At 40.6% G+C, this 26,547-nt stretch overlaps 2 protein-coding genes across 2 annotated transcripts; one reads left to right on the top strand and one right to left on the bottom strand.

The window, feature by feature from the left end:
* Positions 1 to 2,768: 2,768 nt before the first annotated feature.
* On the top strand, positions 2,769 to 8,258 carry hadhaa (hydroxyacyl-CoA dehydrogenase trifunctional multienzyme complex subunit alpha a). The gene is made up of 9 exons (XM_059355835.1): positions 2,769 to 2,835; positions 3,381 to 3,422; positions 4,760 to 4,830; positions 5,058 to 5,191; positions 5,416 to 5,554; positions 5,689 to 5,808; positions 6,610 to 6,712; positions 6,812 to 6,898; positions 8,113 to 8,258. Exons 1-9 carry the CDS (start codon positions 2,769 to 2,771, stop codon positions 8,256 to 8,258), a joined length of 909 nt encoding a protein of 302 aa, XP_059211818.1.
* A 3,678-nt stretch (positions 8,259 to 11,936) lies between these two features.
* On the bottom strand, positions 11,937 to 26,143 carry gareml (GRB2 associated, regulator of MAPK1-like). Its single transcript, XM_059355658.1, has 7 exons — positions 25,852 to 26,143; positions 21,581 to 21,721; positions 17,391 to 17,521; positions 17,138 to 17,303; positions 15,722 to 16,572; positions 14,291 to 14,460; positions 11,937 to 13,586 (listed from the first exon to the last, which is right to left on the bottom strand). Exons 1-7 carry the CDS (start codon positions 25,961 to 25,963, stop codon positions 12,986 to 12,988), a joined length of 2,172 nt encoding a protein of 723 aa, XP_059211641.1. The 5' UTR covers positions 25,964 to 26,143; the 3' UTR covers positions 11,937 to 12,985.
* Between the last annotated feature and the right edge of the window lie 404 nt (positions 26,144 to 26,547).

Below are 26,547 nucleotides of genomic sequence, written 5' to 3'. Positions count from 1 at the left end.
TTGTTACTGCAAAGATATTACCAGTAAATATGTTCATGACCCTGCATATACCTTCATTAAGGGAGGATTTATGGCAGGACTGTTATATTCAACCGTTTCAGCAAGGTGTACTGTACGTAATAAACTGGCAAAATTAGTGTTCATGTTCTTGCATTCCTGTAGACGGTTTGTCAAACACTGATCTTAATTCACAATGTCATTCTTATTTAATGTATTTAACTGGATAACCCATGGGGGACTACATGTATTACCATTACTACAAGGTGACAGTGCCGCCTGGAGAGTGATATAATCACACCAGCTTCTCTGGTAGCACATATTTATCTCTGTGGGCTAAAGGTCAATTGAATGTCTGATTCATACTAGACATAATAAACAGTCCCAAGACCTGCTTGACTGTTTACAATTTGCTCATTTTAACATATGATTATGCAGATTATATGGTTTGATGTGGCTCTGAACAAACAATAATTTACAAATCAATATGCCATGACATATGGATTAGAGGAATGAATGTCTCTTTTATTATTTTGGGGGCGTAATGTTTGTGAGAAACAAATTTTTACCTATTGGGAGAACAGCTGGGTTGTGGAAAGATATGTATCTGGGTGCAGGCCTAACTAAATACTTAAAAAGCATCATTAACACTGTGTGAACCCCACCAACGAAAAGTGAAAAGTATGTTTTCTTTGAAAAGTCACCAAAATACACTGTTCAACATGAAAAGAAACTGGAAAGTCAGCATTTCGAATGCATCACAGGATACTCAACAACAAAAAAACAAAGCCTAAAATTGTGATATTTCTGTCAAAATCACTTAAGTCTACACGTCTCATATAAAACATAGCTAAAATAAACCATTTGGAGTAACTAGACTCTATTAAAAACATTAAATTCTGCTCCTCAACAACACTGTGAAGCCATGATTGATTCTGCTCAGAGGAACGGTTACGTGACAAATATTCACTGAAAATGTGTTTACACAGAGCAGAGAGGAGAGGACAGGAGAGGTTGTAAGAATGCAAATAGTTCAATGTGTAAAGCATATGGAGACGCAGTTTTTTTTCCAATATTCATGACACTTGTGGCCACTTGGAAGAGTGTTGTATTATATACATTTTCCAAGTTTTTTGAAGTTGTTCCCACTTTTAGCAATGATTGTGCGGATTACACAGAGCTCCAGGACTTGTACATCGTTACACGTATAATTGCCTAAGTCATTTTTTGTCAAAATTGTTTGTTTTTTCCCCTTAATCATCTCCTCGTGAGCCGACCACTTATGGTAAAATCGCCTACATCCTCAGTTGATCAGATCATGTGATTTTACCCCTTTAAGATAATGGCCTATGTCAAGTGTATGACTTGAGCAGATTTATTATGCCTAAGTCAAAATAAAATGTGACTTAGGCAATTTATGGTAACACTTTAGTTTGAAGATGTCTACATAAGAGTGACATGAGAGTGTCATAAACATGACATGGGATGTGTCATGAACATTAATGACACTTTGAAGTAACATTAATGCTCATGATACTTGTCATGTCATGTTTCTGACAGGCTTGTGTGACTCTTATGTAGACACCTTCAAAATAAAGTGTTACCATATCTTGCTTAAGGTACAAAGGCATGTTCAAAAAAATTGCCTAAGTCATTTATTTCTCTTAAGTTACATAATTTACACACAGTGTTTTTACTATGCCAATAGCCATTCTTTGTTACATCCTTTTTGAGTAAACACTTAACACAAAGTTACACTTTTGGTGAAGTTTTTTGTGTTTCCTGCATAACTTGAAAAAATGAGGGAGGCGATTATTTCAACAGGGTGACGATATTGCAGTGAAATACAAGGCCACGGGGAGTATAATGTATAAAGAGGAACAAAAAGACTCCCTGGGGTGGCTTGGGGTTCGGGGGGTTAAGGTACCAGCAAAAAATGTCCTAAAAACTATATCAAACTCTATGTTTTGTTATGTGGGACAGTATGTAATACCGCTGACGGTCACCCAGCCCAACCCCCGGACTACTCTGGCTGTGACCCTTCACCTAGTTTCCGATCCTGGAGAATGACAGACAGAAATGAAAGATCACGGGACACAAACAGGGTCAAATCTGTCTTCGGGTCGATTTAATATAAGTTTCCTTACAGCAACGGTCAAAAAAACACATGACTGAAAATATCTAAACAGCGAAACGATGCAACTAGAAGCCATATGTAAGCTAGTAAAGCTATGCGGCTACACGTTAGCTTCCATTCAGTTGTGATTTATTCCGCTTTACTTTGGGTGAAGAAACGCATTAGCAGAGTTTTATAGCATGTTTTTCTCTTTCTAGTTGTATTGTGAATATTTGTCTCTTACCTGTGTGTGAGTTAAGTCTCTGCTGACACCTCTTCCCTGCCAAACGGTGGTTCAGGTTCAGACTCAGCACCACTGGACTACGTTTTCAAGGACCCGCCGGTGTCTTAGCTGACCGAGATAATGCCTGAGAAGAAATAATAATAATCTTAAAAAATGCATGGCCAAGTACCTACATATATTAAAAAGCTTTCCGTGGTTATAAATAAACAATAATATAATCATTGTTTGAATATATATTATTTTCCTCAAATATAGGACAACGATTTGTGTACACATACGTTTTATGCTCTGGCAATATTTCAACTTTGAGGTCCTTATCTTGTTATCGACACTCTTGCGCCCCCAGCGGTCGGAGTATGTATTGACCCAAGAGTGAATAAAGAGAAGAGTTTTGAAGAGTTACAGGTAGAGATGGCAACTGTTCGTGCAGCCCGAGTTATTTCCAAGTTTACACCTAGGAAATATCCCTCATTGTCGGGTAAGTGGCGCGAAATTTACAATACAATTGGAAGAAGTATCAATATTAAGTATCAATCAAAGTGGCAATACTATAGTGTAAAAAAAGAACAACTATCACATTAGATATTCAAGCTCTCTTGATATTTTTAAAAATAAATTGAACAGTTTTTTATGCAAGCATTCAGCAAATGTAAGTATTTTCATATATTTTTTTACTTTCATTTTTAGTATTATTTTTCTGCCATTGAATTGTATTTTTCATTCGTTGTATATTTATTTATTTATTTTTTTGTTTTTAATGATACACTGTAAATCACTTTAAGTTGGCTCTATTGGTTTTTAATGCGTGGTTTTGTTTTTTATTACTTTTTTATTATCATTATTACTATTAAAATCTTACTTTAGTAAAGATAAAAATAAATTAAATTACTTTATACCTTTTATATTTTAATGATAATGTCTGTTTTTACAGTTTTTTTGTTCTATGATAAATTGTGTATTTTTGGCAATGTTTTAATGAAAAAATAGGGCGTTCTGGGTCCTCACAGTCTCTGTGTTTTTTAGGTCATGCAGGCAGAAACCTCTCAGTGTCTTCATCATTGGCAGGTAATTAAGAGCTTGATGGTGATTGGATATTCTGATACAAACTCACTAATGACTTTAGTGTGAATTTGTGTGTGTAGATGTGAATGACCCTGCCCCGCCCAGCTTGTCACAATATTTGTCCTTTCTGCGTGTGAAGTTTTCCAAACAACATCCTTGAGGTTTAACGGACGAGCTCAATGCATCTTCTTCCTCAGGATACATTTGTAAAGATTTTTTTAAAACCTGTTTTGTCCTGACAGTTGTTTATTTTTGTAATCCTTATCGTTGCACCTTGCTGTTATCCAGCTATATTGATGATACTTAACTGTTAAGTGAAGTAGTATGTCCCAACAACAGTTATACTTTTAGTACGTACTAAAAGGAAAAGGAAAAATTACATGATTTGGAGCACAGCCGATGTTTACTAGCTTGGAGTTTTCATCTTCTTTCCTGCCTATGTTGGCACAATAATGTAAAAATATTTAAAAAATACATTTCCCAAGTGGCCAAAAGTGCCATGAATGTTGGAAAAAAAATTGGTTCTCTACATGCTTTATATGTTGAACTATTTGCATTCTTTGTTTGTACAACCTCTACTCACAACCTCTCCTATCCTGTCCTCTCCTCTCAGCTCTGTGTAAAGAGATTTTTAGTGAATATTTGTCATGTGACCGTTCATCTCAGCAGAATCAATCATGGCTTCACAGTGTAGAAGAGAAGAATTTAATGTTTTTAACAGGGTCTAATTATTCTGTTAACCTTTTGACATGTAGAATAAAGTGATTTTGAAAGAAATATCATAACTTTAAGCTTCGTTTTGGTAATTTTTTTTTTCCTAATGGAAACTTTTATAATGATGTTTTTACAGTTTCTTTCTATGATAACTGTGTATTTTGGCAGGATGGGGTTCAGAGGGTTAATTACTCAAATATAGGGGAACAAAAAATGGCAACTATAATTTAGTTAGTTAGGTAGTTAGTATTGAGCCGCGTATAGGTAAAAATAAAATCGGTAAGTCGCCTTCAAATTGTTAGATTTTGGACAGAAGTCTCCAGTGTAATGGTTACTTTGAACAATAAATTAATATTGATATCTTCTGAGAGTGTGTCACCTGACTTTGAAGACCAGCCGATAGTGGTTTGACAGTTAAGTTTCTGTTTAGAGTTAAACTTTTAAAAATATTTCAGTTCCCTATATGCCCAAGTGTCCTTGAGCAAGGACATTGTTCAAGTGTATTTGTGCTATTTATGCTAATATTCTCCAGGGATAATGTTAAACTATTGGAAATTAGCATAATACGCTACTGGTAGCCCTCTGTCTGACATCCTTTCATCTTTTTTACTGATCTCTCCATCTAGCTCGAACACACATCAGCTCCGAGCTCAAGGATGATGTGGCAGTCATACGATTCAATGATCCAAAAGCCACGGTATGTGTGTGTGTGTGTGTGTGTGTGTGTGTATCTATGTGTGTGAAACAGTACATGCATGTCAGAGAGAGAGATTATGTTTGTGACAGTCTTGACTACCTGTCCCTGTCTCAGTCTACGCTGACAGATGTGACATGATTAATCAGAGATTGTGTGTGTGTGTGTGTGTGTGTGTGTGTGTGTGTGTGTGTGTGTGTGTGTGTGTGTGTGTTTGTGTGTGTCTGCAGGCGAACACACTGTGTCGGCACACAATGTCTGAGATTTTGGATGTGTTGAGGGAGATCTGGTCAAACGGCGCCGTGAACAGTGCCGTCTTCATCTCCAGCAAGCCTGGCTGCTTCATCGCCGGGGCAGATATCAAGTAGGCTGATTAGGACTTGAAGGGGTATTTCCAATACTTGCATGTGTGGTCACTCCTACTGTTGTGTGTGGTTTGCACACGAAACAGACATTTGTTATGGGGCATTTTCACACTTTAAGGAAGAAAGTGAAATGACACACTTCTTAAAAGAGGCAGCAGTAGTATTGGTGAAATTAAATGTGTGTAATTGAGGAATTAAAAGTTTTGAATCTCATTACTTTTAGAGTAATCCAGTCCCTAAGGGGCAGTGAGGAAGGCCGCCGCCTCTCCCGGGAATTTCAGACAACGTTTGAGATGATGGAGAAGTCTCCCATTCCGATTGTCGCAGCTATACACGGCGCCTGCCTGGGTGGAGGGCTGGAGGTACAACCGTGTGTGTGTGTGTGTGTGTGTGTTTGTGTGTGTGACAGGACAAGCCAGATAAGGTGTGAAAAATGCTGCTCATGTGAACTAAGATTTGACCACTTAATTGCAGATTTTGTGTTTTTTTTCTGTAGGCTGCAATGGCCTGTCATTACAGAATTGCCACAAAAAGCAAAAAGACTATCCTGGGGTTACCAGAGGTCACGATGGGACTGTTGCCTGCAATAGGCGGCACTCAGAGACTGCCGAAAATGGTATACACACACACACCTACACTCATATTAATCAGTTAGTCAGTTAACACCCTGAACCCCAACAAGCTGTTTTAGGGTGTTTTTGCTCTTTTTACAGTTCACTCACTGTGGCCTTGTATTTCACTGCAATATACAAGTCCTTGAAAAATTTGAATTAAATGGAATTTATATATGCAACACTTTTCCAAGTGCTCACAAGTGTCACGAATATTAGAAAAAAATTGTCTCCACATGCTGTACATATTTAACAATTTCCATTTTTACAACCCCTTATTGCAACCTCTCCTGTCCTCTCCTCTCAGCTCTGTGTAAACAGCCTGCTGTTCTGTCTGATTTTCAGTGAATATTTGTCACGTGACCGCTCCTCTCAGCAGAGTCAATCACGGCTTTACAGTGTCGCTGAGGAGCTCAAAATTTTATGTTTTTAACAGGATCTAGTTTTTCCAAGCGGTTCATTTTTGCCAATGTTTTAAACGAGGTATGTCGAATGAATTGATTTTGACGGAAATATCACAATTTTAAGCTTGGTTTTGATTACCTTGTTTAATGGAACCGTTCATAACCAATGATCCCTTCAAGGACTGTAGGAAAATTCAAATTTCAATGACAATGCCAGTTTTTACAGTTTCTTTCTTCTGGGGTTCAGAGGGTTAATGTCTTGAAAGCGCTGTCACAGTCTTGTGCTGTTGGCTACAGAGTTACACTGGAGTATATTAAGGTCAAGAGCCTCACTAGGGGCAATATCAGCTCACACAAATCATACGTGTGTGTGTGTGTGTGTGTGTGTGTGTGTGTGTGTAGGTGGGTCTCCCAGGAGCGTTGGACATGATGCTGACAGGCAGGAGCATCAAGGCAGATAAAGCTAAGGAGATGGGTCTAGTGCAGCAGCTTGTGGACCCTCTGGGTATGTTCTGCATGTGGCATTTCTTCATTGCTGTTGTTTGTGATGCGCTCATCCCTGCGAGGGTGGGAGGGGATTCAACTCTGTGTTTGCTTACCCCAGGACCTGCAGAAGAGAGGACGATAGAACACCTAGAGGAGGTTGCAGTGGGTGTGGCAAGGGGAATTGCCAAAAAACAGGTTCCCCTGAGTAAGTGTTCGCACAGCTCCTGCAACAGGAATGCAGGAAACACAAAAGCATTCATTCATTCATTCCTATGCACCCTTTGAGGATACAATCTGCCTTAGACCCAGTGGTGAAAAGTAAGCAAATGTATTAGGCATTTTTATTCTGCTTCTTTCTACTTTCACTACAATTCAGAGGCAAATATTTGACTTTTTACAGCACTAACATATGCATATTCAGGTTAAACCCTTATCATCTCAACATCAGTTGGGGTTAACGGCTTTGCTTAAGGGCATCTCAGTGGTGGTAATGAGGGAGGGGTAAGCTTTGCTTTTTCACTTTCCCCACCCAGATTTATCCTGCCGGACTAACCTTTAGGCCACTATTGTCCCTCATAGAAGTGGTAAACTTTATCTGGAAGTTGTAGATGAAGTTGTGATACAGCTCAGCACTGTCGGACAAGTTTTTCTAGTTATAAATCAGAACTAGAAATAATTATTTAATTAATTAAAATGAAAATGGTTCTCCCTGTGTCAGCGTGGGTTCTCTCCGGGTCCTTCGGCTTCCTCACACAGTCCAAAAACCTGCAGCTTAGGTTTAATTGGTGACTCTAATTTGCCCATAGGAGTGAAAGAGAGCGTGAATGGTTATCTCTCTCTCTGTGTCAGCCCTATGATAGTCTAGCGACTTGTCCAGGGTGTACCAATGTCCCATTCTCTCTGTCACTGTCTGATTAACAGGGTGCTTGAAACCCTTGAAAATGCTTGAATTTAAATGTTGTATTTTCAAGGTTTAAAAAGTGCTTGGATTTTGGATAAAGTGGTTGAAAATGCTTGAAATTGTTACTGTATTTCTCTTGCAATCTGACTATATCCATCTATAGACTATAGAAAAATAAAAAATAATGAGTAGCCTATCTGAAATGAAGACCGTTCCTCCTAAAAGTGTAATACCATCGCTGTTGGTATGGTTGAGTGAAATCTCCCCCTTTTAGTATGCAAGTACTCCTCTAAAACATGCAATTTACAACAGGTGTAAGATACTGGAAAAGCTTGAAAATTTACCTTGAAAGTCTTGAAAAATGCTTGAATTTGACCACTGCTAAAGTGTCCGAACCCTGAATTAAGCATGAAAAAAATGCCAAAATGTATCTTAAAAAAGGTGCCGGTTGATATCTCCAAAATGTTTTGTTGTGATGATTTCAGATCTTGATTTAAAACTATGATGTGTGTGTACAGAGCTGCAGCACACAGTGATGAGCCTGTGTCTGGTGAAGAATAACATCCTTGAGGCTGCCAGTAGGAAGGTCCAGGCTCAGGCTAGAGGTCTCTACCCTGCTCCTGTCAAAATCCTCGAGGTTAGCAACTCCCCTCATTTGAAGTAGCAGAAGATAAACACATTTCCGCACAACTTTGTTCCTATGTAACACTCTCTGTATTTTATTGTGTAGTGTGTCAGGATTGGACTGGAGCAGGGCAGCGAGGTGGGTTATCAGGCTGAAGCCGAGGTGAGCTCTATTTTTCTCCCCCTTCTTTGTTACATGATAACATTTTGCAAAAATGTAGTTTCGGCCAAAATAATGACTGGAATCCTTCTAGTCAGTTTTCATTTAAAAAAATCATTGTACTCATTGACATATAATTTAAATTTTCATGTATTAGAATTCTATATAAAGTCTGTTTTTGCCTCTTACACAGAGCTTTGGGAAGCTGGCAATGGCCTCAGAGTTTAAAGCTCTGGCTGGTATTCATTTTGGTCAAGCAGCCTGTAAGAAGAACTCCTTTGGGAGCCCAGAGAAGGACGTAAAGTAAGAGCTGTACACAGGAGTCAGGAGTAGACAGGTGTCAGCAAGACAGGAAATTGTGTTGTGTGTGTCAGGAGGTATGTGAAAACCTACTTGGCAAAAAAAAAAAAAGATTCTGATTCTGTTTTTGATACTTTAAGTACATTTTACTTACAATACTTCTGTACTCTTAACCTAAAACAGGAGATTTAATACAGGGCCTTATTAGTACTTCAGTAGTTTTACTCATATAGATACTTGTAAATATGATCTGGGCAGCTCTTCCACCACTGAGTCATCTTCAAACATTTTCTACTTCTGATCTTTGTTGTTTTTCATATTTGTTGCAATAATGTATTTTTTTTTAATGAAAAACGTATTTATATGAAATTATATGAAAAATGTATTAATGCTCTTATACTCAAAATGGATATTTATATTGAAAGTGCATTAACCATGAGCCTGGCTGTTTTTTTGTGTAAGTTGTGCTTCATGCAGGATGCAACTACACATGATTAAATGGCGTTTTGCACTGCCCTTGTCTCAGATAGTTAACTGATCTGGGATACCGTTTTATTTTAATCATTTTCTTTCAATGTAATAACTGTGGCACTGTATCTGGTCTTCTGCACAATAAACTTCACAACCTCTTGTCTGCCTGTTGTCTTAACTCCACCAGGGAAAACGAAAGAGGTTAACCTGATTTTCAGAGGCCATTATGTTTCTATTTATTTTGTATTCTTTCATTTATTTCTTTGTTGCTCTTGTTGCAGTTACATGATCACAGCACATCAGTATCATGTGGGTGTGGGGTAGGAGACACTAACATCAGTCGGCAGCCTTCGTTCTATAAAAATATGGGTATTATTTCAGACATTGTGAGAGAACAGCAGCTTGTATGGCAATAAGAGAATCACAAAAACGAATAGAAAAGTTTTCTAACACTTGGATAGCTGGAGGAAAATGTATATTTCTCTAACTGCTGAGGTCTGGATTCCCAAAAGGAGAAAAATTAAACGATTAAAACTTTTAGTTAGCCGATGTTCCTGTTCTGTTCTATGATAAGAAAAGTGTAAGTGACCCTTGATCAGTAGCCTTATGAACCACAACTTCGCGACTGAGCTTTAATTATTTTGGGAAACTGTTTTCTTTGAGCTATTTGCAGTCTATTCACTGGTTTGTCCAAAAGTCTTAGTCAGTCCAAATTATGTTTAGCTGATATTCCCTGATCCATTTCCAGTAGTGCTTACCTGTCAATTTACCTTTACTTTCTAGTTTGAAGTTTTATTTCAGAAGTTGAACCTCAACTGCTATAATAAGTTGACAATAAACCGTGTAAAATACAAATACTCGGACATTAAGACAAAAATGTCCCCTTTGAAACCCAAAAAAGTCTTTGATCATTATGACGACGCTGCTTGATTTGAATGGATGATCTCTTAAATAACTTTTTTACCTTTGATCTTTGATGCTTTTCTTTCTGACATTTACAGAATAAATTGCCTTTTCACAGTTATCTGACTATTTTGAATGATCTTGCTTCTTGAAGTAACCATTAGTGTAGCTGTGGCTATGAACTGTGTAAAGATAAAAAATTCAAACAGAAGGTCAATTTATTAAGGAAAAATGAAAGAAAACGTATATATTTTTTAACTGCTGATGTCTGGATTCATTCTGGAACATTTCTTATTCTTGCAAAACCTTTTGCTGGAATTGTAGTAATATATGGCAGCATGCAAATAATCCAAAATATGGCCACAACACAAACAAAAGAAGTCAACGGAAACTGTTTCTGGGAAAAGTGATGCCCACGGTTGTTGCCATGGAGATTTGAAGTCGGCTGTCAGTCAGTGGTGTTAGAAAATCATCCAAAATGTAAGTTTTCCTTTCGTTTATTTTAATGTGTCTGCATTTAGATAGTATAGTGAACATCTGCTATTGACCTAGTGTTAGCATTTTGTTTATTATTTGCCTCCAATTTAAATAATCTAGAAATATAGCTAGCTGAAACATTAACGTGAAACAGTGCCAGTTCTGAGGGGTGGAACAGGTGGCTCGTGCTCCTATAATATAAAGTCCACTCCACATGCCACTTTCATACATTTTTCACCCCACATTTACCCCAGACAAAGGAAATTGTAAATCGTATTGTAAATATTCATGAGCAGTAATAAGTAAAATGTAGATTAACAGTGAATGAGTGTTCCTGTATTTGTTGTTATATGGTGGTTTAGTGTTTAGCACTTTTGCCTCACAGCAGGAGGGTCATGGGTTTGAATCCGGCTTGCGGCTCCTCAGTGTGGAGTTTGCATGTTTCCTGTGTCAGCGTGGGTCCTTTCCTACAACTTCCACCCACAGTCCAAAGACATGCAGCTTAGGTTTAATTGGTGACTCTAAAATGCCCGTAGGAGTATATGAGACATGATTCAGCATCTGTTATAGTCTGGTGTACGCCACCTCTCACCCAATGTCAGCTGGGACCGGCTCAAACCCCCCACGACCCGAGTTCAGATAAGTGGGTTATGATAATGAATTAATGCATTGTTAGTGTTTTGGAGAAACAAACATATCATATGGTCGTATGTACTTTAAATCAGGGTTTCCCACAGAAAAGTTGTGAGGCCCCTGTGGTATCTTTTAACAGGAAGACTGGGGCCCAATGCAGGCGGGCTGCCAAGTGTCTTTTTAAGGTGGTATGGGACCTGTTGTGGGCCAGAAAGATGCCAGCATTAAGTTTTCTGTGACAACAGAACTGATTTTAGACCTGCTGGTTTCTGTACTGTGTTTACAGTTTAACCAACAGATCTCCCTGGTTAGCTTTATAATCATATCTATGTTTCCAGCCAAGCCAACCCACCTTAGTTCTTGAAAACATCTTAAAAATTTCATTTTAAGAAAATCCTGGTGCATATTCATCATATATTTGGCATTTGTGCATCACAGTCTGCTAGTGAAGGTGTTTTCTAAATGCTGCATGTGGTGTCAAATTGGTAATGATCTTTTTAAAATGCTGCAGGTGTTGTTAAATTGGTGATGTTTTCTAAATGCTGCATGTGTTGTTAAATTGATGATGTTTTCTAAATGCTGTGCACAAGTTTTCAAATTGGTAATTTCATTTTTTAACATCTGATGCAACATTAGTAATCCTTCAACAGTTAATAATTGTGTAATTTCTGAAGGTCCTCTGGTCCTTTCCTCATATTTTTAGTCATGTTTTTAGGCTAAACTAGACCTCTTACTTTCAAAATGTTGTCTTGTGGTGTGTAGTGAAGAAGTCAAGAAAACAAATGACTATGTGAACATATATCTCATTGTAATTTCATTTATTATTATGCATGGCTAAATCAAGCATATCTGAACAAGTGATCTGAGGTACATTTTGAGAACTCTATTTCTGAGGCAGTCGAATATTTCTATAATAACATGGCAACACATCTGTGTATCTGACTACAGACAGAAGGACGTCTCGTGTTACCCTTAGAGGGAATGTTAATAAAAACGTCACTGTCCCAAAGCACAAAATGCCCTCGATACAGAGTACTGTATACTGTAACGGTTGGTTCAGTAAATCATTGATCAGTACTAAAAACTCAATAATAACTTTATTGGGTGCTTTTGACTTTCAGACTTAATGGATTTTCCTTTTTCCTTTTAGCTTAAGACAACTAGCTCATTCTTAACTCATAATAATTGTTATGTATGCCAATTACAGGCTGCTGCAGCTGATCGCACAGATGGAGGACAACAGATGAAGAAGGCTGTGCAAGAGACTCAGGTAGGAAACAGTTTCAGTGTTACATCAGTGTGGTTACATGTCCTACTGGTCAACATGAGAGGCTGTAAATTCCCTTATATTGCAAAAACCCATAATAAACCTCACTTTTTTGTGTAGAATGAGGGCATGTTTCCCCTCATGTCAGATTGTATGTGGGACCACAGCATGAAGGCCACACAGATCCATGTAGTGCTTAAAACCTTCAGCTGTCTTGACGTATTAACATGTCTTGTGATTGACTATTTGCCCCAAAGGCAAATTTAAACGGCGCAATTGCATCGTGTAGCTCTCTGTTGAAGCCATTTGTTAGTAAACTAGTCCCAGTCTGTGATTCAGACAGGAAATATGCAGTCAGTCTGTCAGAGACCCCTGGCTTAAGAGCCAGTCAAGTCAGTTTCATAGTTTGACCACAGGGTGGCGTGGTTTCCTTCAACAAATCTCATCTTCAGTCAGTAGGGCTCAGCGGCCGGTGGGTCACAGTGGAAGGCACATTCAGGCTGGCTCAGAAGCCAACAGGCACATTATCAGGACAGTGTGTGTGTGTGTGTGTGTGTTAGATCTTGGGCCTCCAGCCCTGTATGAACTGTGTGATCTTGGTGACGTGCAGTCGGCTCAGGTGGAAGTCATGTGACAGGATGTCCTCAGTCAGCTGCACCAGGAGGCTGCCGTCGATTCGCTCCCTCTGGAACACGGCCACCGCCGCCTCCGATAGGCCGATGAACCTTAAGCAGGCCGACACCTCCTCCAATGACAGCACAGACAGGTCGGCAGGAGGCCGCCAGGTGAGGTCAGGTGGCGGGGATAACCCCTCAGTGGCCCCTGTGGATGTCCCGCCTCCCTCTGCACCTCTGGAGGAATCTGTTGTGGGATTGGCAGCGGGCTCGGGTGAAGGGCAAGGGGACTGGCGGTTGAAGGGGTTCAACGCCCCGAAGGGTGCGAACCGACTCTGTGGAGGTGGCGGCCGCAGTCGAGGCCCGGAGGAGGTGAAGGAATCTACCCACGGCTCTGCCCAGGTGGCCTGTGCTGGCTGAGGATTGGCTGTGTTGTCTGCAGGGACGGCAGGGACCGGCTCAGGACTGGCTGGGTTGGGGGCGGGGCAGTCGGCCCAGGAGCACGGGTAACAGTAGAGAGAAGCATCTGGAGAGGGCGAGCAGCTGGGATGGAGCAGGAGGAAGTGATGTTAGATTCTAGTATCAGTCAGCAGGACTCAAGACACCAATTAAAATTGTATCTTCATTTTTTTCGGTGTGGTTTATAGGTATATTCCCATATCAACAAGTCATTTCCTGGAAAGAATTTATTTTGTGGTTTATTGATCAAGCATTTTCTTATTCTCTCTAGACTCTGGCTTTTATTTTTTCATGATTGTTGGTGAGGCATTCTGACTTTGCTCATCAGGCTGCACTTCTCTTTACATCTTTACATTACTGTTATAGGTACAGAGGATGCTCTGCACATCTAACCCCTATTGTTATTTTGAAAATGGTGTGGTCAGGTTTGGTACATTTTAATACATTTTTAAATAATTTCAATACATATAACTTTCTAACAACACTACTCATATTTCATGCATTTTTCAAAAGGAAGTTGCTATTTCTCTTTGTTAACTTCCATATATCATTTGTTTAAGAGGAACCATGATGAGAGTTGGTGGCATGCTTTTATGAGAAAACAGTGTTGACATTTGCTTAGTTTGAGGTAAAAAAAAAAAAAAATCAACTGCTTCTTTTTTGTGCTGTCATTCATAGACAAATGTGTTGAACAAAAAACTGGCAGTCCTCACAGTAATTATATTAACAGTTCCAAATAAATGTAAGAATGATTAGTTGCTTGTGAAAACTAAACATTTACACTGTACCTGTCCTGAAGTCCAGAGGAGTAGAAGGAGAGGTTGGGTCTCGGGGAGGTGGAGGTTTTGGGGAAGCGAGGTGGGACTGGAGGGCTGGGGACCGGACTGGAGATGGAGCCTCCTTTAGAGCAGCGAGGGGGAACCGGAGGGGCAATCAAGTAGCGACACTCCTCTCTCACCTACACACCAACACATAAACACACACACACACACACAGACAAATGAGAGCTACAACAGCAGAAAAGTTAACTCCTAAAACTTGACTTCTCAGGAGGCTCTGTGTTAGTGTGTGTGTGTCTGCTGGCTTGTCTCAATGTTCTGCTCGGTAAATGTCAAACTTGATGACCTTTACACCTCAAACAAACTCCCTCGCACACAGTAGCAAGCTCTTCGCACACATACACACACACACACACACACACACACACACTCTTGGCAGGCTAAATATCAGGGAATGAAGAACGCTGTGTGTGACAGGGTATAATCCAGCGGCATTGCAGACATCAACACCCACACAAGCTCTCTGCACCACTGCTCGCTGCCGTCACTTTGAAAGAAAAAAGTTAATGAGGCAAAACAAAGCATGGTAATTTCCACCTTACCATCTAACGCCATGCATGCTAATATATGAGCATTAACATTGGGGAACAACCTAATAACTTAGCCACAAAAACCTTATTTTCCATACCATATTTTCAACATGACAGCCCATTTTCTGGATTAAACCCCATTTGTGTTTATAGATTATTTCATGTATAAGTGCTGGTCATCTTAAAGAGGAACATAGGAGCCTCTAGTTGAACATGAGAAGCATGAAACATTATGAGTATGATGTTGAGACCGAGCTCTGTCTGTGAACATACAACCCTGAAATAACAAGTTGAGAAGAATAACTCTAATAACAAAAGTAGAGAAGTAGTCTAATGAAGACATTAACGGAGTCTAAATAACTTCAATTGCCTTATCTCTAATCAGGTAAATCATTGTTCCACAGACATCATAGGAGATGAAGTTGTTGTTTGCAAAGATAATAATTATTATTTATTAAATCAAGAACAGTTTCGTTAGTCTTCAGGCCGAAGTCTCCATCTGTATTATACTCTACCATGGGACTGAACTGCCTCTGCTTTTTATTGAATTATTATATTTCAGCATACAGCACACGTGTACCTGCATCCTTGGTGATATTATGTGTATTCATGTGCTGTGAGCACACGGGTTGTAAGTGTATAGCAGCCTTTCCAGGAAGTCTGCGTGTGTGTGTGTGTGTGTGTGTGTGTGTGTGTGTAAATGTGGCCAGTGAGGTTTAAAAGCTGTAATGTATGAATAATTCAAACCAGGCATCCTGACTTTTAACAACCGGATGCTGCTGTGGACAGATAAGAGGGATGAGAGACAGAAGGACGAAAAGAAGGACAGGAGGTGAAGACTGAAACTCACAGCATCAGATTTTGGCGGTACGGGTGGCGGGGTAGACACTCTTGTCACCACGGTACCAAGAGAACCGTCCAGTGAGGAAGACGAATGAAAGGAGATGAGGTTAGGCTCCTTTCCCAAGCCCTCTGCGTTCTGATTGGTCCAGAGTTCCTCGTAAGGGATTTCTTCAGTGGTCCTCATTTCAGCCTCAGTCCACTCGGGAGTCACATACTCCCGCTCCTCACCTGATCCCTCCCCCAGCCGCTCTCCAAGAGAGTCCCTGCAGCGCTGTGATAGGCTGTCCGAAACCCCGCCCCCGTACCCGCACATGGAGAGGCGCTGCAGCGCCGGGGCCAAAGAGTCCTGACCCGACACACACATGCGAGAGCGCCGCGGGCTCACACACTCCTCTGTCATACACTCCAGCTCCGGCCGGGTTTCTCTAACGGCTCGAGAGTAGGCGTCCGGGTCGAACGCGTGCCGCAATAGGAGGCTCTCTAGCGCCGCCGTGTGGACGGAGGCCTCGGCCACGTTGAACCGGGGCATGCAGCGCAGCAGCAGGAAGTGCGAGGGGGAGACTTCCTGTCGGCGGAGTACCATGCAGAGCACCACCGTCTTGCTGACGATGTTGAGCAGCTTGTAGCGGTGGCCCTCACGGACCGCATGGCGGTCGTATGGGTTTCGTGGTGGTCGTGAAGGCACGGACACATTGACAGGGAGGCGAACCCTTTCGATGATGCTGCGTACCGTGTGCTCCCCTCCCAGCATGCCTTGCTCCAGAGGGGAGCGCGTGCAAAAGCGTCCACGACATCCAAAGGGTAGGCTGACGCTCTGATTGGTGCGATGGTTCATACAGACCAGGCATGGAGTTTTACCTGAAGAGCAGAGACAGAAAGCTGGATTAGCCAAAGGTCAAAGAGAAGCAGAATGTAGAGTGAAGGCACAGACACATTCTCTGCATTCAGACCTGAAAACAGACCCTCTGTGATGTACTAAGCATAGTGATGAAAAGCACTAGAATGCTAAGGCCAAGTTTCCAGTTTGTGACCTGCTTTTATCCTCTTTTTGACCTCATGTGTTGATTCCATCGTTCTGGTAGAACTACCTAAGTCCTGGGAACTGCAGCTCATATTTATTCCACTGTGTGTGTATTGCAAAGTTAACAAAGGTGAATTTTTGTTTCTCCCTGTGATTTGGTTCTTCCTCTCACCAAGTTTCTTGAAAATCAGGCCAAGAGTTTTCCCGTAATCCTGCTGACAGACAGACAAATCTGGCCAACTACATGACCTCCTTGATGGATTTGTATCCATATCCAAGGTGGAATGAACTTTTCATCCTCTATGGTATTGCCAATTATGTCATTGATTCCCCTTTCATACTCATGTCAATGAATTAATCCTGAAATAGGACTCCATAATACAACAGTTTGACCATACGTACTTCTTGGAGTCTTTCCCAGGCGTCTCAGGAGTGCAGTCAGTCCCGTCTTTTCCTTAGAGGGCGTGGCACAGAGAAGCTCCGCCTTCCCCATGAGTGACAGCTCATCTCCAGCCTGCAGAGTAAAGCTGTAGGGCTCACTGTCCTCACTGAACTCCCCTGAAACCACCTGCAGCATACACATGCTGCGGATGTTAGTGGATATGATATTGCATGACAGAAATTTTAAAGAATCATACTATCATGTCACTCAAACCTTGACACTAAATGTGATCGTCTCCATGACGAAGACCCGGTCAGGGAAGATTCCAGCAACTTCCTCCACACTGGAAAAATACTGGACCGGATCCCTGACGTCTCGGTCCTCATCCAGCAACTTGAACTTCCCTACAGAGAGGATAGGAGCGAGACAGGAGAGAGAGAAAGGTGATGAGGTACAAAGGTGGATGGAGGAAGAGAAAGAAAAGGGGGAGAAGAAGGAGGAAGAAATGAAGGAGGGCAAGGGAGAAGGAGAGAAGCATGCAAGAAGACAAGGAGAAAGGAAAGGGAAAAAAATAAAAGGCGAAAAGTTTTTTTTGTTCAGTATTTCTTTTCTCTTTGTGACTCCCTACAGTCTTTCTTCACACACATATCTGCAGTAGACACAGTTTGGACGAGAAGAATACAAAGACACCTCCGTGACCTATGACCTGGCACCAGCTCTCGGCCAATCGACAGCCGACGGGGTTGGCATGGCAACCAATAAAGGACCCCCATTCTCACGCAGAGCAGAGACACATCACCATGGAGACACTCACACACACACTCACACACTTTCACCCTTTATTTTCCTTGCTCATCCCCTCCTGCGTCTGTAAATCTTTCACACTCATACACTCCAGTGTTGCAGTCCAGTTACTGTGTTCTTTAAACTGTTCATTTCTTTTGGTTTGTGCCACTTTTTGCCGTTGTGAAGCACCATTTCAGGAATGCACAATAGTCTTGTTAAAATCACATTATCCTCTCTCCTTATTTACCAGTTAATCGGATCGCATTTAACGACAACAACCCTTGAAGGATCCTCCTTTTTTCTCACAGAGTCAAAGTGTTTGTGTATGTGAGAGAGACAGAGACATGAGAAAGTTTTTTTTTGTCTCGGAGGCAGAGCAGAATACCAAACTCCACCATCCTCCTCGCCAGCACCTCCCTCCTTTTCTCTCCCCCTGTTTCTCCTCCACCCCCCACCTTCCAATTCAAACAGAGCCCCCAGGATGAGGAGCTTCCACCCAAACGAACAATACCAGCAAGTGCTACTTTTCAATACAAACCTTCCCTAAAAAAGTGACGGACCGAGCAGAAGATTAAAATTAAACAGATTTCCCTCTAAACCAAACCAAACTACAGCGACATCCTGGAAACGCTTATTAGTGAGACGATTATATAACTCGAAGTGAGACTCCAAAGCTATTACTCTGTGATTAAAATGTTGTTCCCAGACATAAAAACTGAATCACAGAGGCTTTTAAATCCCAACACATACGGCTTTGGCCACATGCTCCACATTACGAAGGTGGCTGTGGCGCCACTTGCATCCCTGAAATCCATTCATTCAGCTTTTCTGTCCTTTACCCTTCAGTCATCCTTGCCTCTCTCACTGATGGACAGAGGAGGATACAGACGGATGGAGGATAAGAAGGAGGGAGCATCCTGTTGTGTATCCCCGGAGGGAAACCTATATTGCTCTCCTCATAAGCTTATTTAGACTTCCTGTGTGAAGTCATCCCACAGACATTAGCTCATCGCTGGCGATGGCCTCTGATTCAACAACAACTCACCTGTCATTTTCAAAGAAACACAAATCTTGTTGTTGGCTGGCTCTTTTTTTTTCTACCGGAATGCTTCACAACTGAAATGCATGTTGGGTTGATGTAATACTGCAGGGCCCACAACAATAAAAGTCATGCATTATTTTCCCCAGCATAATATCCCAGTGCTAATGTATGGCCGTCCTTACAAGCCTGTTACTAAAACATATCAAATATGTTACAGTAAAGCTTCTTTTCCCCCAGTGCATCCATCATTTCTACCTCAAAATGTACCCATGAACTTTACTAATTAACTAAACATAGGAATGCAAGCCCTTTTCAGGTCAAGTGTTACATAAAAATTGCAGTACAAAAAGCAAACGCATCATGGACCTGCTGCATTTCAGACAAATAATCATGACCCCCTAAAACCAGTATCAATGCTAGACTCTGAGGGTCCCCCTTTGGCCAATTTTAAGCCTTCGGAAAATATTTACTGAGAATTGGGGTCATTTGCTGTGTTTCCATTAAAGTCAAAGTTAATTTTGAAGCAGATTTTTGAAATGTGCAAATTGAGTTTCCATCAACTGGTTTAGAGCGAATAAACAGAGCTGCATAAACGCACTATTGTCAGAAGATGGCAGTGTAATGTATTGAGCAGTAGAAGAAGTAGAGATTGCACAAGAGAGAAAACGGTAGAAGAAAATCTTTAAAATGCAAATAGAAATTTGTTGATGGAAACAAGACTACTGTCTTATAGACTTCTATACAATCTGACCTCTTCTGCAACCAGTGGAGGCGCCCCCTGCTGGCCTTTAGAAAGAATGCAGGTTTAATACACTGCATTGACTTCACTTTCCAGCCCCACTTGTAAGACAAACAGCCCATTCTGACTGGACATAATTAAAGTCTGTTTAATACAATGAAAGAAATCCAGTTTACTCAGTACATCTTTCTTATATTTATACATGTTTGACTATGAGCTCTTCACTTCTTGCTGCTAATATCGCCAATTTTCGAGGTCATATGCATTGATGACGCATGCAGAAATGTCTAAAATGACAATGATCTCAGCGCCCCCCCTCCCAACCAAGTGTTCTTTCATTCTTCCGAAAAGGAGCCTGAGAGGCGGCGGCAGTGTGAGGTGACATCAGCACTCCATCGGTGGAGGAAACAATGAAGAGGAGGCATTAGGATCCAGTTACACAGCGAATAATGTGACTGGTCAGACAGTCTGAACAATGGGATTGTGGAGATGGAGCTCCGGTGAGGTCATACTGACTAGACTCATTCAGCAGGAAGACAACAGGTCAATGGACAGGAGGAGTCAGTGAAGGTCCCATATACAGTAGCTGATTACTTGTATGAATGTTGGTATATTGATAAACATGACTATTTATAGTACATGCTGCAAAATTATTTTATGTGATTATATTAATTTCACCCAAATAACAGTTTTAACAATTTTTTCATTTGCTGTACTGTAGTGAAATTATTTTATTAACCCTTTAAAGTAAGTGTTCCCCTTTTGTTCACCTTAAAGGGATGGTTGGATTTTCTGAACCTGTACGGGCTGAAAGAAAGAGAGGGAATTTCTGTGGAAAATGGAGGATAAGACAGTCTGCACCACCAACCATCCACAGTTCCCTGCTTTACTGAATGCCAGTGTCTTGCTGAAGTTCCTCAATTGACTGGAAAAAAACAGCCCGTACCAGAAGAACCAAACAACAGTTTGTCTTCAAAGTAAGTTTTTGGCTCTCACCACACATTATTGCATTATGACTGATTGTTGGCCAACCAATTTTTCTATAATACAGTAATACAGTGTGCCACACACTGATTATGGAAAAGTTCCTCATACAACCCCACTTCAAAAAATAAAATAAAATCAACCAAACGATCCCTCGAAATAACTTTCAGGTTGTTAAAACCATCGTTCTCCACTCTGTTTTAGACAATATTACTCCAGATCTCTGTTTTATGACTGCACAAAATATCATTCTGTATGTTGGAACAAAGTTTGGCTGCACAGCAAGAGTTTGTACTGACTGGCTAAAGATAAAGGCTGAAACAAGATAAATGGCAGGATTATTCCTACCGTCTGATATGCATGCCTTTTGGGAAGAGGCAACCAGAGGAAGGTTACATGAACTCGGAAAAAACATGTAAACTCCACAAAGAAAGATTCCAGTCCAGTCAGTTAAACCCATGATCCTGCACTATGCAATACAAGTGTTCCATTCTAGCATCATATTACAGTTTAAATGATAAATTGTGACCAGGAAAATAATGTGAAGCTTGTCTTTCTTGATTCAGGGAGTTTATATTTTCTTCTGTTTTGTCCAACTTTGGTCTGCCAAGTTCACGATGAATCATTAGATACCAAAATAGTTTTTTCTGAGCTGGTCTAAGACAAATTCTCATGAACAATGTTGGCATGGGAATACAGTATTTGTTTTTGTTTGCCCAAAGAGATATTTTCCCCAGATAAAAAAGAGCTATTGGAACATATTGACCTTGTGACAAAAATATTTGTGACAGGAAATTAAAAATTTAGGAGGAAATTTGTATTTTTAGGTTGAAGATAACATTTTGACTGACTTTTATGATGGTTTTGGCATGCTTGTGGAGAAATGCAACGTGTGTGCGTGTATGTGCTCACCCTGGTATTGCAGAGGGATGTCTATCTTGGGTCCAATTACGTAGTGTCCCTCCTCTAAGCTGTGGGCAGTCACTGTGGTCCACTGACGACACGAGTGCAGCAGCACCACATCCTCCTCTGACAGCCCCTCCACACATTCACCTGAAACACACACACACATTAAAGCCGAGGAAAGGATTAGCAATAAACAGACAATCTGAAACAATAGGTTTTTCATTTCTAAGGCCACACTAAGTAGCTCAGCAGTGGAAAACACTCAAACACTCCCTACATACAAACACAACTGCATTCAGTGCAGATTCAGTGTCCATAATTACCACTATCAGTGACGGTTCACCACCCCTAACCTACTCATCAGGATTCAGCTATGCAACTGGCAACCCATTATTACACAGCCCCCATACACACACACACACACACACACACACACACACACACACGCACACGCACACGCGCACACACACACACACACACACAGCTCTCCGGCTTTCACTTGAGCCATCATGTAGCACAACAGCATTGATTTCTGCTGATAGCACAGTGGTACAATTCAATCACATCACATCACACACACACACACACACACTCACACAGCTCCCTCTCACTCTCACAGACCCACACACAGATCACGTGGATGCACTTTTTCCCCCCTGTTGCTGACAGATAGCTGTTACTACTGAGCCTTTTAACCCAACAATCGTGTTGACGGATGGCTGAATACACACACAGGACAGATGAAGAGATGACATGTCACAGGTTTCACAGCATGTTAAAGGGTAAGCCACGTTAAAACACGAAAATACACATTTTCCCCCTTAGTCCTGGTGTTTTTTCAGCCAGGAAGATAATTTGAATTTTCATAAACAACATGGTTGGTCCGAATGACTCACAGAAGTGCTGTCAACACTTTTTCAGCAGTTACCGCAAAATAACACGTAGGCAAGACACTGAATGTCAAAAGAGTCCGTGACGTAATGCAACTCATTTCATCTCCATTACAAATACCCAAATTATAAGTCTGATATCTAATGTCTGCTTTATGGAAACTTTATACAGTAAATTGAGTGTTTGTGATGCAGAGAAGTGTGTGAAAGTTTTGGTTTATTTTCATTTGATTTATGTCACATCAAAAGTAAAAAAATACTTAAAATGGTTCACAACAAAGTGGATTTTTTGGAGTAATTGAGAATCTGAACACACAAGGAATACAACACGATACAAATATAAAAGTAGTCCTGCCTTTAACAGCACAACTACAACCCTGATTCCATTGAAGTTTGGATGCTGTGTAAACATCAATAAAAACAGAATGCATCAAATTTAGAGTGAATATTTGTTTATCTGTTTGAACATAAAATATACTGACTGCGTCTCATTAAATATACTTTCACAAAGGAAAAGCAAATTTTCAGATTCTGTTTCACTTGTTTTAAACAATTATCAGCAACATGTACTTTGCTTAGGAAGTATCAAAAGTTAAAGCATCCCCGAAGCACAATGGCTACTTTCAAAGTGTTATATCAAACTAAATGTATTAAATATTATAGTAACAATATTTTGATGTTGTAGCTGCTGGACGCATGGATCATTGTACGCACTTTAAACACAGATTTAGTCTATAACAATGCATCATATCTTTTAAACTGATTATACATTTTGAATGCTAAATGTTAGAATAGTAACTTGTAGCTGCCAAACAAATATAGTGGAGTACAAGTGCAATATTTACCTTGGAAATGTAGTAGAAAATAAGTATAAATTAACATAAAATAACATAAAGTGGGAATACAGTTAGTAGAAGTAGACCTTCCTCACAGGTGGACATAAGTGTGTTTACAGTACAAGTAAATGTGGGTTACCAGTCACTTTCCACAACTGATTACAGTTAATTCCACTTCAGTTACATAAGAAAAAGTTGTTTCCGTGTTATTTGGGTTAACTGGCACTAGATTTGGAGTTGCCTAGTTGTGCAGCCGTATGTAGGCCTTCTTTTCAGTCATGGCCATGGAGTATTTAATTGAGTCTGGAGGATTCATAATGTGCTCCCCCTCACAGGAATTACACCCCCACGCTCACACTAAACCACAGTCTCATGCAGATAAAACACAGTTGTTGTTTGTTGTTGATATTAAATAAAGGGGGCAAACTTGCACGAAATGCTGACATCATGCCCTGTTGTAAATAACTAACCACCATCTGCGTTGGCTGGTTGTGCAAACAAGCAGGCATCTGTGGGGTAACTACAGTGCAGTTAATAAACACCTACGGGTGCTCTCGCTCTCTCTCTATACAATGCACGCGCACCACCACAAGTAAGGTGCGTAATTTTCGGACACCATGACACGGCTCGGGTGCGCGCTTTTTTTTCCACGAAGGAAAGTTGGAGGTTTTCCTCCTCGTCGCTGCTCGTTAGTATTCACCACATTCACCGACAGATTACAGCATTTACATATGAAAAGAATTGAGCAGCACTTCAGCAGCACAACAGACACTTTGTGGCTTTCCGGGCCTCGATGGACTGGAACAACTTTGGCCATGACACCCATCGACCGTTCCCAAAGTAAAGACACCAAATGTGGTGAAGCAGAGAATCATGTTGGCGGCAAAAGATGGAACAAAAACAAAAAAAAATAGAAAACTGAACACAAATGTCACTCAATGCGTGCCTTGTGGAAGTCAGTGGTTTGGTGTGAACTAGAAAAGTCGGTGTCCGAGGATTAATGCTGCAGCTGCATCAAGGTAGCCAGATTTAACCAAAATAATAACGGAAATAAAGCGGCGAGGGTTTCAAAATAAGAGCATCAAATGTGTGGGTGGGCCACTCAATAAAACGTGTCAATATACTCCATACTTAGTCCCCTAAAACAGCATAGTGGCTTTTCCAACATTTTGTCAACAATGTCCAAAATGGTGCACAGGATGAACAAAAAATAACCAAATTGATTAAATATGACAAATTTGATTTGAAAGCCATGCTGTCAAAATACTTAAAGACGCCATTTAAAGTCCAATTTAAGTCTTTTTTCCCCCTTTTGACACCATGGCTCATTTTACAAGAAATTTAATTAAAGTAAGTTAATTGGACCTGTCAGCTAAAACTGGTGCTTCAGTAGCAAAGCACACCAAAAATCATCAATTTCTGCAGTCAATCATTTGTGAAAAGCGTTCCCACGAACTAACTAACTTAGCTACTTCATTAACTTTATTACATTTAATATATCTGATGAATTGCTGTGAAGTGAAGTACAGGCTCATCAACAGCAGAGAGTGTCCCTAATCTCCAAGTGCCGTTTGGTATAAAACTACACCAGCTTCATCTTGGTGAACATGATAATGCTGTTTACAGTTTATTGGCCATTAACGTGATGATGTGAAAGTTGAGTAACAATGCCACATTAGTCGGACACCATCAACTGACATAAGTTAAGAAAGTAACATTTATTTGTCCAATGCTCCATTTAAAGACACAAACTTTCTTTGTATGTAAATACATTTAATGGCCCTACTACTATTTTTATTATTCTGAATCAAAAGTCTAGTCTAAACTATAGGGTCATTTAATTTGCTTCACCAATAGTTCAGTTTTGACTAGTTTTTTTTGCCAGGTTACCCCCTAAACTACTGATTACGATTACATTTACGTATTTATTGTAATATTTAAGTTATCCTGTGTTTAATTATGTATTGCTTTTGCTATTGTCCCCTGCTCTCTTGCCTCCCTTTATATTATTACAATACTATGTATTTTATTGTATTGTATTTATTTCTCTTTTTGTTTTGGGAGTTGTCTTTTTTTCAGCTGTGAAATAACTTATGTCTTGTATTGATACTTCTGAATGTTGATTTCCAATCAAAAAAATATTGTGTGGATATATGTTAATTAATTAATAGATCTCCAAAAACTTTAATTAATGACGCTCAAGGTTGAGGCTTTATTTTGAAAATGTTAACCGGAAACGGTCACTTTTCCTCCAAATCTTGACCCGTTGAAACACTGCACAGATTTTCAGTAAATTGCTACACTTGTTCTCACATCCCAATGTCGTTATCCTCACAAAACCCCTTAGAAACACTCTTTCCCCCATGAAAGTTTAAGTTTTTTATCTTTTCATTGCCGATAAACCATATTAATAGTCATTTACCATCATTACGGTGATGGTTACTTTAACTCTGCTGGTATGAAACGACGGAGTGTTAGCTATCAGACAGTTGTCAAAAGAGCACAAAAAAAGTTTTTAACGGAGAGACCGGAGGTGGAGGTTGTCTCTTACCGTGGGCCAGGCGGACCAGAGTGGGCAGACGGAACTTGCTGACCACCGCGTCCAGCGGCAGCGCCAACGGGCTCCAAGTGATCTCCGACAGGCTCGCCGACAACTTCTCCATCCTCCCGGGTCATCACGCTACCGGAGATAATGGTGATGATGATGGCGAAGGTAATGATGGTGGCGGTGATGACGATGAGGTGGAGGAAGGTGAAGGTGATGGTGGCGGTATTATGGCAAAGAGTTTCGCCATGTTTGAATGTAGGAAAAAAAAAGGGAGCGCAGTCACAGTCGGTGCGCACGAGCGGTGGGAGGGAGCCTCTCTCCCCTCTCTGTCATTCAGTGTTTCCTGCACCACCACCAAACCACCCACCCACCCCCCTCACACACACAGCAGGCAAAGTCGGCCAAACTTTGATTTTATAGAGTTTACCTTGATAATGAAGATCATATATCACGCGTAAATGTCAAGGAGCTTCCTGTCCTATCTTTCCATCCTGATTGTTTGATAACCTGCCCTCTGTCTTCATGTTTTTTCCATCAATTATTACATCACTTTGTCCACAGAGGTTAATCTCAGCTGGTGTGTGGGTGGTAAGTGATAGATACAGGCAGTGGCAGCTCAGGCTGTCTGAGGGGCAGGGGCAAAAACTAATTAAAAAGGCACCAGCTTCATGGGGTGGGGCACCAGTGTGCAGAAAGTTT

Source organism: Centropristis striata, chromosome 18, assembly GCF_030273125.1.
Source record: "Centropristis striata isolate RG_2023a ecotype Rhode Island chromosome 18, C.striata_1.0, whole genome shotgun sequence".
In the NCBI taxonomy this organism is placed as follows: Eukaryota; Metazoa; Chordata; class Actinopteri; order Perciformes; family Serranidae; genus Centropristis; species Centropristis striata.
Note: the sequence above shows the minus strand (reverse complement) of the source record. Positions and strands in the feature narration are given on the sequence as shown.